General features: G+C 36.9%; 1 protein-coding gene across 1 annotated transcript in view; it reads right to left on the minus strand.

Annotated features, from left to right (window-relative positions):
* Chodl (chondrolectin) overlaps positions 1-6,520 on the minus strand; it is a 23,013-nt gene extending 16,493 nt beyond the window's left edge. The window contains exon 1 of the mRNA XM_008830798.1: positions 6,388-6,520. Within this exon, the coding sequence (XP_008829020.1) occupies positions 6,388-6,466 (79 nt within the window). The 5' untranslated portion in view covers positions 6,467-6,520. The remainder of the gene's footprint in view (positions 1-6,387) is intronic.
* Between the last annotated feature and the right edge of the window lie 8,790 nt (positions 6,521-15,310).

A 15,310-nucleotide genomic window follows, 5' to 3' on the forward strand; every position in this document is an offset into this window, starting at 1 on the left:
AGTGAAGTCCGAGATAGTTTTTTGTACTTTTTTTATGAACACATTCTGGATATGCATAAGGAGATAAAATATCTTTAAATCCAAAGAATAGATATTTGTGTTTTCTGAAATAAATTTGTTGAAACCATAGAGAGAAATATTCACCCCTATTAGATTGGTAAACACATTGGGTGCACACTGAGCAATAAAGACAGATGTAAACTTTTATTTAGAGAGAATTCTCAATAATGACTATTAAACAGTCTTATGATTGTCACAATTAAGATTCTGATGCTGTTCTCATAAATAATGATTTTGTCTTTTTCTTAGTTATGAAAAATTCTAAATATTGGTAAACCTATAAATTGTTTTTGGCAATGGTACAAAAGCAGGAGTAAACTCATGAAATCATAAGAGCTTGGTTTGGGGTTTTTTTGTTGTTGTTTTTGAATAGAACAGCAATTTGGTTTTACTTTGCTTACATTATTTGCTTTATTGTTGAATGCTCAATGGTTGATTATAAGACTGACAAAATTTTTCTCATATTATACTATAACGAACATTAGATATGTATTGCATTTATATCATATTGTTTAAAAAGAACACAGAGGACATGTTGCAAATTCCTTCTGTTCAGTTACAATATACATTTATTTTTTAATTTTTTATTAATTCTTTGAGAATTTCATACAATTTATTTTAAGCATATCTCTCTTTCCCTGTCTTAAAAACCTGAAAGTTGTATAGAAGAGTGACAACATGGTAAATCTTACCTAAACAAGATTGGCCAGTCTTTGGATACTTTACTATAATCCCACAAAGTAACCTTTACCACAATTCCTCACTGCCTCTCTCTAAATTTACATGTTGATACAATGTACAAGTTGCATGATCTCTGTGAAAATGCTAATTATTTTGAACTAAAAACCCTCCCCAAGGCTCAAGGATCTTCATGGAAGAGGGGCTGGAAAGATTGCAAGACCCAGAGGTAGTGGAGAGCTACAAGGAAACAATGTAGCTACAGGGCAGGTGCATATATGAACTCACAGCAACTGTGACAGCAGAGATCTACTCAAGCTCAAGGCAGACAAAAATTCCTGCGTGGAGGAGTGGGGCAGGGAGTAGGCACAAGTTCCCACAGCTAACTGAGGAGCTACAGTTGCTGGAACAGGAAGCATCAATTTCCTTTAAGGCTGTGATTCCTAGTAGGTTGTGCTCCTGGGCAGGGTCCACATCCAAGAGTATTTGGGCAACACAAATTGGACTCCGGGGGAAACAGAAGAACAGGATGTTGGATGCGTAGGGAGTTGGAGGTGGTTCTGGAAGGAGATGAAGGGAGAGATGTGATCGACATGTCTTATGTGAGATTCTAAATTGGCAATATTACAAAATGACCCTTGGTGGAATCCATTTCTCTCTCTAATTATAAAATAAAAGATTTGGTTATGCCTTCAAAAAAAGAAAAACAATGCTATTTATTCTGCTTGGTTTCTATTAATAATTTTCAATAGTATATCAATTTCTTAGTTTTCTTTCAAGTAAGACCTATTTATTAAAATGAAATTATTTCCACAACAGAAATGTTATAATTCCCTTAATTTCAGGATATGTTGAGTAAATCAAACCTACAGTCTTAGGTCATTTCAGTGATGGTGGCAACATTCCTTATTTATCCCATTAGGAATTACTACAAGTATCTGAGAAGGGAGTGATCTCGCTCTGTAAATTCTGATATTTGAAATGAAGATCAGGATTATAAACAATAAACCAAGTAATAGCGTGGCTTGAGTGTTCAAGCATCCAATCAAGAAGAACTAGTTTAGGTGCAGTTGAACTAAGGTCCTTTGAATGATTTAAACTTTACTGATCTTGAGTTCTTTTTCTAAAAAGTAAAATTAGTTATTAGTTTCATAGAAATAATGATAATATAATTAGTTAACTAATTAGTTATAATTAGTTTCATAGAAACAATGATAATATAATTCTCTGACATTGATCAATACTTTGGAACTCGCTGCCAGTATAAGCTACACCTTTGGAGGAATTATCCATAGCTAAGACTTCTGCTGATACAAGAGAAATCTATTCAAGGAGAACAATTGGCTTTGCTCTAGGAAGCCTCAACTCAGCACAGGGCTTCCCAGACTGAACCATTCCTCCTATCCTCTTGGCATGTCCAAATCACATGTCCTTTTAATAAAATAATTATATGATGAAGATAGTCCCATCCCACTTTTAAAACTGAGAAAACGGAGACAGAGAAAGCTTAATAGTTGGCCCGAGCTCCCACGGTTCATAATTGTCAAGGCCAGGGCTTGGAATCAGGCTGACTGGCTCTGCAGTCCATTTACCATGGTGTCTCCTCTGTCTCCATATGTGTCTCAACCAATACAATTGTGAAACACTTTATGAACAAAGGGATTTATAAATGTGCACATTATGCATATACTCTATGTTAGGACCATTCACATTGATCTGTTATTGATTGCTGGATGGCTGGTGTGTGAACCTATTTGTGTATCAGCAACTTTTAGATTTTCTTTTTAAATCTTTGGAGGTCATTTTGACACCTCGATCTCATATTTTCAAACCATATAATTCTTGACTATTTTTAATCTGTTCTTTTATTTTCCCAATAAGACAGGTAAGGTTTAGGTTCTTTTCTCAAACACAAAGACTATCACTGCAGTCAAATGTCACACTGAGGAACACCAATAGACTTTACCATATATGACAGAATGCATGAAATCCTGTGGGTGAACTGGCAGGGGGTGGAGATAGGGGAGGGGTCTAGATAAAATTGAGACGTATTGTATGAAAAGCACAAAAATTCAAAAAAAGTATACACTGAAAAAAAGAAACCAGAAAAAAGTTATAGTGTGCTAAAACAAGTTCCTCTTGCAGTTGTCTATACCCACATACTTGTTTTTGAATGTCTAGCAGAGAACAGAGTTGTAAATAATAAAAACTGTTAATGAAGCATCATCTGCATTTCCCCTTCAGACTCCTTTATAGATTATAGATGTTTTCTAGCATTAGTGTATAGATATTACCACCTTTAGGGGGAAAGTTTAAAATAAAAACGATAAGATAATGACAAACAGCTGCTAAGGTGTAATGGGTATGATGAACGGGTAGTTTATTAAATGACTAGTAATAAGATTAATTTGTTCTCTTCCTGCCTGAGAGATACTTAAAGTAATTGCGTCCTTGCAGACTGCACTGTCATCATTTTATATTTTGATGATGTCATGGAATTGTTCTATAAGCTGGGATATGGTCAGCAGTTTTCCTTGTGTCTGCTTTGTTATTATATTCCTCTTTTAGGCAACTCACCAATTTTCAACCCTCTAGGTTATCTATCTAATAATCACAGCAGTTTCTAAATCACTTAATCCCTAAAATAAAGTGCATACCAGTTTTAGTAAGGTTAAATCTATACATCTGAAAGTATTCTGGAGAAATGTGAGATGGTAACTTGGAATACAGTTAATGCTATATTGCAGCATGAACAGTTTGGTCACTAGTGCACTGAGCTCTAAAAGAAGAAACAAAGAAAGGAACACTACATTAAGATATTTCAAATGTTTAAAATATCACTTGCTCTCCAAACATATCCTCACAAATTTGAGACCTCGATTTTTAATGACTTTTTTCATAATATACATATACTTTAGTTAAAAAAAAATATTAACTTTTTTCCTAAAGAAGTTGTCATAACCCACCAGTCACTTTCTAAATTAAATGACTGAGGAAACCTAGCAGATATTCTCTACACATTTGTATTGAAATAAGAAATCAATATAGGCCTAAGATACTCCAAGTAGTTTCCTAGTATGAATCTCAAATTCAGTAAATACTGTGATCATTATCATTATAGTTTATGTTCATATGTTTGTATGTGCGTGTGTGTAGGGGTGTGTGTGTATGTGTGTGAGAGTGTGTGTGTGTGTAACTGCCTTAACATTATTAAATATCATTAGGCCTTATGTATATCAGATGATAATGAAGTTGCTGGAAATGTTAATTATAGCTAATATTTTTTTTGGTCTTTTTTTGAGACAGGGTCTCCCAGTAGCCCTAGCTGGCCTAAAACTCGCTATGTAGACCAAGCTGTCCTTGAACTCACAGAGATCTGCCTACCTCTGCCTCCTGAGTGCTGGGATTAAAGGCGTGGGTCACCACGCCCGGCATAACTAATATATTTTTATTTTATTTTTAATTAATGCTCTGATTTTTAAAAACAGTGCAGTTAAAGTTATTGTAATGTGTCTTATTTAATATTTTAAAGTACTAAAACATCTGGATAATTATTTTGTCAATGCCCTTTTGTGGGTAAGTGGTTATTTGAGTATATTGCACAGGAATTATAAATTGTTATGTTGAAATCTAATAAGTAGAAAGTCTATTCCATGTGTTGGAAGTAAGTTCCAAAGACTGAAAACTAAGGAAACTCTTTCAGTTTTCTTCAGACACAGAAGAGATTAGGTAACTGGCCCTAGTGACATGAAACTGTTGCTACACTGCTAAAAATCTTAACATTCAACAAGGCAACAGAAGACACGGTAGGAAATAGTGTTTCAAATATATCAGAGTTTAGGCTGTTCTATGCTCAACCCAATGTGGCTGAAATTTATCAAGGCACGTTATTCATAAATCAATTTATACATAGTTAAATTTCAATGTGAAGATAATCAAATTATTCATAAGAAAACACAACTAAGTAATTGTTCTAATCTCCAGTAAACATCATCATTTATACTAAATCAAATAAATCATATTCAGTTACTTAGAAAATTTCCAGATGTCACCTTCAAAATACCTAATAATTGTTAAAAGGAAACCACAGCCAAAGGTTTGGTGTATTTTCTATACAAATATAATGAAAATTAAACTTTTCATTAACAAAGTTCTTAAGTTCTGTTTTTTAGCCCAGATGCCTTCCCCCCACCCCCAACCTGGAATTTTAAGGCACATAAATAAGGATACACCAAAAGAGCACTATTTGAGTTAGTGAAGTGCTTCTGTTTGTTTAAAAAGCACCATATGTTCAAAGCATAGTCTTTTTGCTGTTCACTTATTTCTATGAAAAATGCCCATAAAGAAAAGCACTGAAATATGTAATTGATTCCACAAAAAAAAAAAGATACAGTGAAGCCTTTATTCTCTGCTGAGTTAGAGAGAAAAAGGATTTCAAATCATAGGTTCCAAACATCCTGAGAAAAGTTAATGGAGAGTGATTGGTTAACTGGGCATTTATGAATTATATTCTGACTCCATAAAACGCCATGTATTGCTGAGGGAAAGGTCCCTCCCAGGCTGATAGCGTTAGATTCTAAAGATCTGTTTCCTCACTTGCTGTCATTTCATCTGTCTCTATCAGTGACACCTGTTGTACCCATGGATAAGCTTTCAAGGAACTATATGTTCTTTTTATGTTAGAAGAAATCACTTTACCATTCACACACTGCTCTCCTTCATCCAACACATTATTTACTGCAGTACTTTAATGAGTATAGCATGAGATTTCTATAAGGATAGATATCTATTCTCAGCCTTCAAGTACAACACACATTCATCCAACCCACAAAAAAAAAAAAATGTACAGCCTCTCGAGAGACAGTTCCCCAAATAAGGGAAGGTAGATATGGTATGAATAACTCAGTGATAAGACAATGGATTGTGAAAAAGAAAAATCAAAGACAGAGCTGGGAAAAATGCCAGTTTTGATGCATTTTCCTTGCACATTTGAAAGACTTAATTGTGCACCTGCTGTATGCACAAACCCAGACTCTACCAAGTACACCTCAACCCAACTCCAGTTGACTTGATTCCTCAGTCGTCCCTAACCTGAAGTGTGGAAAGGAAATGCAACCGTGTGCAGCTGCTCCCCTCCTGGTCCCTGCCAGTTCTCTTGAGAACAAAGACTGCTGACCCAGGCATCTGGGCTAAGTCTCAGAAACCACCCTTGTGAGCACCCTGGCCTTGGCAGGACTGAAGCCAAGCCAGGCCAACAGGGGGTGGCATTTGTACTGCAGCTCCTTCTGGGAGCTCCATCTGCCTATCCCTACCACACCCCTTTTGCAGGTGCCCAACCCTGCCTGCCTGTGAGGCACTGTCTTCCAAAGAAAGTGGAAATCACTTCTGGAAGACTGCGCTGGACGGAGCTAGAGCTGCCTCCGCTGCTGCTGAATCAGGCGCTTCAGAAAATTTAAACTTTTCTCTGTCTTGAAGGAAGGGAATGAAAGGGAAGAGTAACAAAATTCCTTTCTCCCCTGTCTCCCTCAGCCCCTGCTCAGTCCAGGTCTCCAGCCCTCTAAAGAGTCTCCACCCTAGTGCAGGCTGCCCCGCAGCGTCCCATGGTCCCCAGGTGCGGGTGGTCTGCTGCGCAGGGGTCCCCTGACTCACCACTGACCACCCGGCGGGCGAAGGCTCCATGGCCACAGAGCAGCGCGGTTCCAAGCAGTAGCAAGGACATGGGGAGCATCTTGGAGAGGAGTCCACAGCAGGTGTCCCTGTAGCAAAGGCGTCTTCCGGCAGCACAGCCACAGCTCTAGCCAAGCAGCCTCCCTGCTTCCCCGCTGGGCGCTATGCCCGCCACCCCAGCCCAGAAACTGAGACCCCTGCAGGCATCGCCTTCAGAGGGAACCTGCTGCCAGGCTGAGCAGGCACCTGGGGCGCTGGTCTGGAGCTCAGGAACCTACCAGGGGAGTCTGGGAGCAGTGGACAGAAGTTAGGGGTTGTGGTGTCTGTGTCTGCTGCAAAGGTGAACCAGGAGTCCCAGTTCAAACTCAAGCTACTGGGTTTGCTTCCCTCCCTGGCCTCTGGGTCCTAAGCGGCTGAGCCTCGGTACCCTGCTCCTGGCTGCAGCAGCAGCAGCAGCAGCAGCAGCAGCAGCAGCAGCAGCGACAGAGGCTCTGCCCTGGCGACGAGATCTTATATACACCCACATGCCGGGGGTTCCGGCCCCTAGCTAGTAATCATTTTTAACTACTTCATCTCTCCTGCCAAGCAGAGCATCTGGCCCCTCCCCTAAAAACTGAAGCCACTTTGAAAACAGTCCAGTCAGCAGTCCCTCCTCCTCCACTCCCCTGTTCCCCACCCCCTTCCCATTTGCCAGCAGACTTCGATACTCATTTGTGTAAAATGTGACAGCTTTGCCATTAAACTCTGGCAAAAGTTGGCTCCATTTGGTTTTCTCAGAGATAAATGTCGACAGGGATGCCAAGTTGCAGTGGCTCTCTTTTTGCCTCCTAAATTGCTTGATCATATGTATTGCGAGATGTGGGGCACTAGCCACTATTTAAGATTGATTGGCAGAGTTGGGAGCCAAAACTTGCTCAGTGAATTATGTAATGCGGCAGGTTTTCTCCCTCCTAGGTCCTGCAATTTTTTTCCAAGCAGGTTGACTGAATTGCCACAGAAGCAGATTGAAAAGAATCTTGGAAGCAAGGTTTCTCTCAACTGATTTCAATCTCGGTTTTTGCAACTCCAGAAAAAAAATAAAAGGCAAAATAAATATTCTGAGTTCTTAGGAACTTCCTGGATAAGGTGAATTATTTCTTTGAAATCATCCATTAGTGGTCTATGGTTTTCAATAGAAATAAATCTCATTTTAAAACATATAACTACACTGACAATCAAATGACTGGTTTACACGGTTCCTGGAGTATTGAAAATAAGCTCATGAATGTTTATATGTAATTCATGGTAACAACCCTGAAAATGTTCTCAAAATCGGGCATTTCTCTATTATGGCACAATTTCTGTTTACTTTTTCATACATATGAGTGTATAGTGTGTGCAGATGTAATGTTTGCATGTATGGAGGCATACAACTGTGTGGGTGAGGGTGCATGTGCATGTGTGTGCATAGACAGGTAAAGGCCCAAGGTTGATAACAGGTATCTTCCTCTGTCATTCTTCTACCTTGTTCTGTGAGGCAGGGGCCTCTCAATCATACCCAGAGCTCAGTGATATGGGAAGTTTCCTTAGACAGCTTTCTCTAGGGATCCCTGGTCTCTGCCTTCTATGGCTGAAGTTACAGGGGAGCTGTCACACACCCAGAATTTATGTCTGTGAGATGCTTAACCCTAAGTGACATATCTTCAATGCAACTTTTACACACAGGATGAATGCATTGCTCAACTCTCACCAGAGAAGCTTCCTTAAGCAGCAGATGGTGATTAACACAGAAACCTGCAATTGGCCAATGTGCAGAGAACAAGGGACTGTAGAGTGCTTGTCCTTGAATAGGACATGTTTCAAACCTCTGCCTCCCGAGGTTCAGGGATCATTGGGGAAGAGGAAGCAGAAAAGTTGTAAGAACCAGAGGGCGTGGATGACCACAAGGTAATAGAGTCTTCCAGACAGCTGGTCAGTTACTCTATGAACTCGGACTAATGGTGACAGCAAGCACAAGTTCTATGAAAACTCAAACCACACAAAATCCCAGTATAGAAATGGGAAAGTGGATAAGAAATTCCAACTCAGCCTAAGGAACTTTGGCAGTTGATGCCTGCTGGAAGTGGATGATACAGTTACGAGACTCTTGGACCCAGTGGACCAACCCGCAATGAAAGACATTTTGGTACACAAGTGAGATTCTACAGGCCATTTTACACATACAAAAGACTACATTAACTTGGGCAGGTAGCAGTGAGGGGAGGTGCAGATAGAGGAGGGGATCTAAATACCATCAAACTATAGTGTATGAAAATAAAAAATATTAAATTAAAAATTAAATAAAATACCAAAGATTCAGAATGGCTACTCTAATTGTATAGTAGTTCATTGGGAATAGGCAAAAATGATTGTTTTAATCTACCTGTGTGATGTTAAAAAATACAGTTTCAAATGATAACTCAAAGCTGAGTAGAGTGAAGCATTCCAGACTGATTCAACACTTAAAAATGTGCCTTTATCTTGAAGCTCCAAAATATAAAAGTTTATCTGAATGAAAGTACCCCCAAAGTTATCTCAGGAATTAGTCTATTCTAAACTTTGGAAAGTGATAGCAAAATCTTCAGGGGAGGAGGATATGGGGTAATGGAAGGGAGAGGAGGTCTAAATTTGACTAAGTTCTGTTATATGAAATACACAAAAACTCAATAAAATATATTCAAAAAACTTGCTAAGAGTATGTGATTGAAATTCCCCATTCACTTTCAAAAGAACAAACCACAATGAGCTGCTTCATGTACCATTAATGCATCTTAAGATAGCCTACATTCCACACATAAGTTTATAGTCTGTGGCTCTTCCCTAAGACCACTCTATATGGTGGCTTTAGTCTCGGTCACCGCATGGTTCATTCATAAGTGTTCCAGGTCAAAAAGTGACAAATAGAATCTCTGAAAGAGATGTTACAATATCTAAAACTATCGTTAGTTTATATTTACATATTTGAGATGTCATCAAATCTATTATCTCATTTATTCATTTTATCAAACTTCACTTAATAACAGTGTGTCTATGAAGTCTTAGAAATAATATTCCAAGGACATAGCAAAATAAATATTTGAACAGAAAAAAATAAAACAATTACTGTGTAATTACTTCAGCAGAAAGAAAATCTCCAGCTCCCTTTCGGGTCATGGTTTGTTTCCACTTCTAGGAAAACACTATGGAATACAAAGGATTTTTACTATTTATTATTTTTATTGTATGTGTATGAGTATATGGCCTACGTGTATGTAAGTGCCCTCATGTTGTGCAATGCCCACAGAGGTCAGAAGAAGGCATTGAATTCCCTAGAACTGAAGTAACATATGGTTGTTAGTTGCCATGTGGGTGCTGGGAACCAAACCCAGGTTCTCTGCAAGAACAGCCATTGCTCTTAACCGCTGAGCCATCTCTCTAGACTCCTGAGTTGCTTCCAGTGTTTTAGAAGTCATACCCATGAATCCTTGTAGATGTATAACTGGCTGAAAGAAAGGATGGACAAGCACCAAAGCCCTGAGATTTGCTTGTTCATCTCAAAATATGTTTGTGCTGTTGAATGTATGATTTTATTCATTCAGGATCCAATTACATCCTTAAAATCCTATGAAAAACTCAAGTTTCTGTAGAGCTACCTAACAGAGGCCCACTGTTCATAGTGATGTTAAAAATGTGATGAAGATCTATACAGAGAGAAAAATGTGTTGCTTTTCTATAACTTTAAGTTTAGTAAGTGTTAAATATGTTATATGCTATGACCATTCAGGTAATAAGCTAAAAATACAGAGACCTCTAGTATTGGAAAACCTAACATCAGATCTGAAGAATCAGTCAATTTTAGCTAAATATTATGTCAATCAATTAAAATATTTTAATACTTCATTATTTTAACATAATGCAGTTGAATGCTATTGTTATCAATCCAACCCAAGTCAATATTTTTATTCTATACCTGTCTTAATTACCAAATCGGATCTTAATATACATAAATACAATAAAACATTGAAAAATCCAACAAAAATATATATAAGTTAAATTTATCCCTTCTTCAGGAGTCTGGTCTTAATTGTTAGGTACACAATTGACAAACTCCATCAAGAGTGATATTGTGATAAGGGAAGGTTATTTTATTGGCAGAAATATAAAACCAAATTTTCAGGTACTACTTCATTCGAATTTCTTTACCTGTTTGGTTTTTGGGGTTTTTTTGTTGTTGTTGTTTTTTTTTTTTTTTGGTTAAAAGGAAAGAAAGAGTCAAAAGAACTATGCTGCACAACTGTATAGTATCATAGCATAGAAATGTTGCTATTGTATTTTACAAATTGTTCTAATCTTAAACATTACAGTACCCTGGCATAACATTTTATCTCTACTAATTTCCTAAACATATATAGTGTTTGTTTCTAATAAAATGCAAAGTTAATTTTTAAATATAATTTCATAAAACTATTCTCTGCATATTTGATCAATGTTAAATAAAAGAACAATGGCTAATATGTGGACTCCTAAAGAGCAAAGCTTCACACTTAATGAATCAGGGAAATAATCAGTTGGACATTTTTCTGAGATCTTCATCCTTACAATTCTATTTCTCTAACGTTAAGAAAGCCAATTACATTGTTTTCTTCCTTCCTTTTCCTTTTCCCATCCCCTTTCCTCCTCCTCCTCTCACTCCTTCCTCCAACTTTCCCTCCTTTTCCTTTCTGCTTCTGTCCTCTGTCCTCACTCTTTTTTCTTTCAAAACGATAATGCAAACTTATAATGATGGGTCTCACTTGATTTCCCAATTATTCAGAAAATAAGTGTACTAGAGCAATTTCTATAGTACTTTGAGTGACAAATGAACACACACAGATGCCACATAAACAGAAAATCCAAACAAAGCTTAATAAAATTGAGTGCCAAGTTGAATGGATGATAATCTAATCAAGAGACTATAAACTGTGATGAATATTCAATGAACCAAGTCTTTTTTCTGTAGAAGTGTACAATTTACAAAAAGAAAAATTCCTCATGGAACAGGAATAGCTACAGACCTAATCAAACCACAAAGTATATATTTATGGTGTTTCCAAATAATCAATGTGTGTTCACAGTGACTGGAACGTGAGAATGCCAACATTGGGCACACAATGAAGTCGAGTGTGTGGGATGATGTATAAAGTTAGAGGGAAACTGGGGGAAAAAAACAAGGCATTCAAACAAAAAGTCAATTTATGTATCCTTCTGGATGCCCACCTGTCACTTTGCTACTTTTTCATACATTGTATCTAAGCATAAACAGCTCACAGGCCAAACCCATGCATGTGGAAATTTTGGGAATGACAAGGGAAACACTGTCAGGTAACTTGTATACAGATATTCTGTCATCCAGAAAACACTTTGAAAATAACACTGAAAAAAAATAAGATGAAGAATACAATGAAATTCATTTTTATTACCAAATTTTTTGTACCATTAAGAAAGTATGTTACCTAAGGACTTGATGCTATAGTATTTCCTTCCAAAGAGAAAATGCAAAACTAAGTACCCTCAATTTATAAGAGCTTTAAAGAACATCAGAGAGCTATTATCAGGCATATTTTATTCTAGTACTTCCTATCTTCTTTAATGGGCAGAAGGCATTTAGTCTGATACTGAAACATCAGAAACAATGGTTAAAATTTTAAATATTTACAAAATTAAATAATGCAATAAGATATACATGAAGTTCTGACTAGATAATGATAATTATTGTGGTTTCCATGGGGACTCATTATGAAAACATAAGACTTTTGTGGAGTTAGGGAAATGGATCACTGGGTAAAAGCACTAAGCATGCAAGTATGAGGACCTGAGTTTGAATGCCAGCACCCAGATTAAAAAACTGGGCATAGTCCCATGTACCTGCAACCTTAATACTGTGGGGGACAGAGTCAGGCAGGTCCATCCAGCTTACAGGCTGGACAGCTAGCTTAGCCAAAATGGCTGGCTAGCTTCTAGTTCATTGAGAGGCCCTGTTTAAAGGTAATAATACGGACAGTGATAAGATACTCAAAGTCTTCCTCTGACTACCTCATACACATGCACAAACATGCCTGCACACTCAGGTAAATACATACACGCACGCACACACGCACGCACACACACACGACTTTTCTAAAACACACCTGTTGGGAAAGAAGTAGACATCTCTATCTACCACCTCTATTAATTACATTATCATTCACAGTAACATCCCCCTGAATTTTTGCATGACCACATGACTCCACTTAGTCTGTTCTACCACGTAAGGGTTACTAACATCTTGTCTTATAGATGATATGTTTCCCTATCCCAAGTGCAAAGTTTGGTGTTCTCAGAAACTTTAGAATGATCATAAAAGAAGTGAAAGAACTTCAAACTACACCTAAAACTACAGAAAAAGCCCTGCTGACCTCAGAATCTGGGTCCACTTCTGCTTCTCATTCCTTCCATATCCTCTCACAGTGTTTGCTACTCATTCAACAAGTATTTGCCAATGTACTTTACTTATTCTGTTAAAAGTGTAGGCATACTTCTTTAATGTTGTATCTCCTTCCATGAGATTGCAAATTCTGAGCATGTTTCATGTACCACAAGTAGGTGTTTTTACTCCCTATTACCTGTTTAGTAAACTAACTGCTTATTTGGCAAATGAACAATAAATGTAGAAAGTTTTATACATTTTAAAAAAGAATAGATAGGTAAAATATATTCATTTTGTAATTTAGCATTAAATATCAAGTTAATATTTATTATTAAAAGTATATGTAATGCTATAAATATTAAATAGTGATGTGGTTTGAATGTGCAATGTCCTTCATGGGCTCATATATTTGAACACTTGGTCCCCAGTGGGTGGTGTTACTTCTGAAAGTTGTGGAACCTTTAGGAGTTGGAGCCTTGATGAAAGAAAGGGATCACTGCAGTGGCAGGTCATGAAGCTTTATATCTGGGCTCCACTTTCTGTTCACTCTTTGTTTCTTTATAGCTAATGCAATGTGAACAGCCAGCCTTCTGTTCCTGTTACCATGTCCTCTCCACTATGAATCACTGTATCCTCTGAAACTGTAGCCAAAATAAACGTATCCTCACTTAAATGGCTTCTTGTTAGGTCACAGGAACAAGAATAGCAATTAATGTAGTTACTTAATAAGTATGTATTGCATAAATAAGTGCACAATTCTCCAAACTGAATTTTATTTTCTATGCACCTACAGCTGAGTCTTAGAGGTTTCCTCTGCTGCATAGAGAGGGAGGAGCTAATCAAAGTTGGAACTAGTGTGGGAAGGACATTCACCTGTTCTTCTCATACCCTCTCTCCTAGAGCCAAGACAAAAGTTCTGAAATTCATAAGAATCCTCCACAGCTGTACTCAAAGAATATTGTGCTTACACAGGAAGAACTTTTCAGATGTAATCCATGTCATTTACATTCCAGAATCTAAGGTTCACATTTCCTTCATGGTCTGCAGAAGTCCATTCCACACTCTCTTCATTTACAGAAATGTTTTCCTGAAAATTATGTTAATTCAAATTTTCATTATTGGATTTTTCATCCATATATTTAACATGTCATGGATCAAAATATTTGAAAAAACTTTTACTTATGCAAAACACATATGGGCATTTTGCTCATCATTATTTCCTAAAAAAATACAATGAAACAACCACTTACAGAGCATCCACATTGTGTTAGATATTACAAGTGACCTAGCAGTGACTATTTCAAATATATGAAAAGCGATGTGCAAGATATATGGAAATTGTACACATTTTATAAAGAGATTTGAGTATGCTTGGAGATGTGGAGCATCATGGAACCAGTCTCCTCTCAGAATTACACATACCCTGAGAGAACTGGTCATTCCTAGATAACATTACAGATCATAAATTTTGTTTTTCTGCCTTACTCCCATTACTAAAGCTTTCAAAAATAGTGTGTCACAAATCTTGCTTTACCTAAAAAAGAAGTAATTTACCAAACCAATGCAAGTTCACATCTTGATATTTCTTGTTTTGAATTTTCACCATACATTTCTACTTTAGTGGTGAGCTGACCGTATTATGTCTTTTTATGTTGGCACATCAATCTCCTTGAGGGGCAGTGATCATGTGATATAAAAATCTGTGTCCCTGAGGCCTAATAGTGTATTACTCACTAATAATTCAATAAATGTTAATTTATTTGAGGCTTTGCAGAAGCATACAAATACCACAATAAAAGTGTAGACATATGCCTGTTAAAACAACCACATTTTCATTGATTACATCTCAGAAATAACATAGAAAATGTACCATTATTATTTAAATATTTATCTGAAATATATGTTAGAGTATATTAGTATTGGAGCTATCTTACAATTGTTTATAAAAAAGTATTCAAAACATTTTGAGTTGTATAACTGCTCATATGCTAAGCTCTATGATTCTAATTTCTAATGTGGTATTGAAATGAAACCTAAAAGATATAGACAATACTTGGGTCACACAACCTTGGGTCATACATCCTTCCAAAGAAGTACTAGAGTTACATGGTAGAATACCAAGCCTTTACCACATATTTAGTTAATATATTTTCCTGAGGCAAGAATGTAAATGTTCATAACCTACCAAAAAAATTATCAAAACTATAATAGATAAAGAATACTTTTGAGGTTCAGAAAAAAATGAAAGAAAGCATAACAGGTGATACAAATGTCATAAACAACAAGAATAACGTCATGCAGATATGAGGGTACTTGAATCCAACAGTTAACTAGGATTTTGTCTTCAGTCTCTTTTAGCCTTAAACATATCGTTTAGCCCCAAATGTTTGTTTTTCAAGCACTTAGTATTTTAATTTTTAAAATTATCTTCCAATGCCAACATAAATATGCTTAGGAAAATAT

The sequence above is a fragment of the Nannospalax galili genome, unplaced genomic scaffold (genome assembly GCF_000622305.1).
Source record: "Nannospalax galili isolate Female #2095 unplaced genomic scaffold, S.galili_v1.0 scaffold654, whole genome shotgun sequence".
Lineage (NCBI taxonomy): Eukaryota > Metazoa > Chordata > Mammalia > Rodentia > Spalacidae > Nannospalax > Nannospalax galili.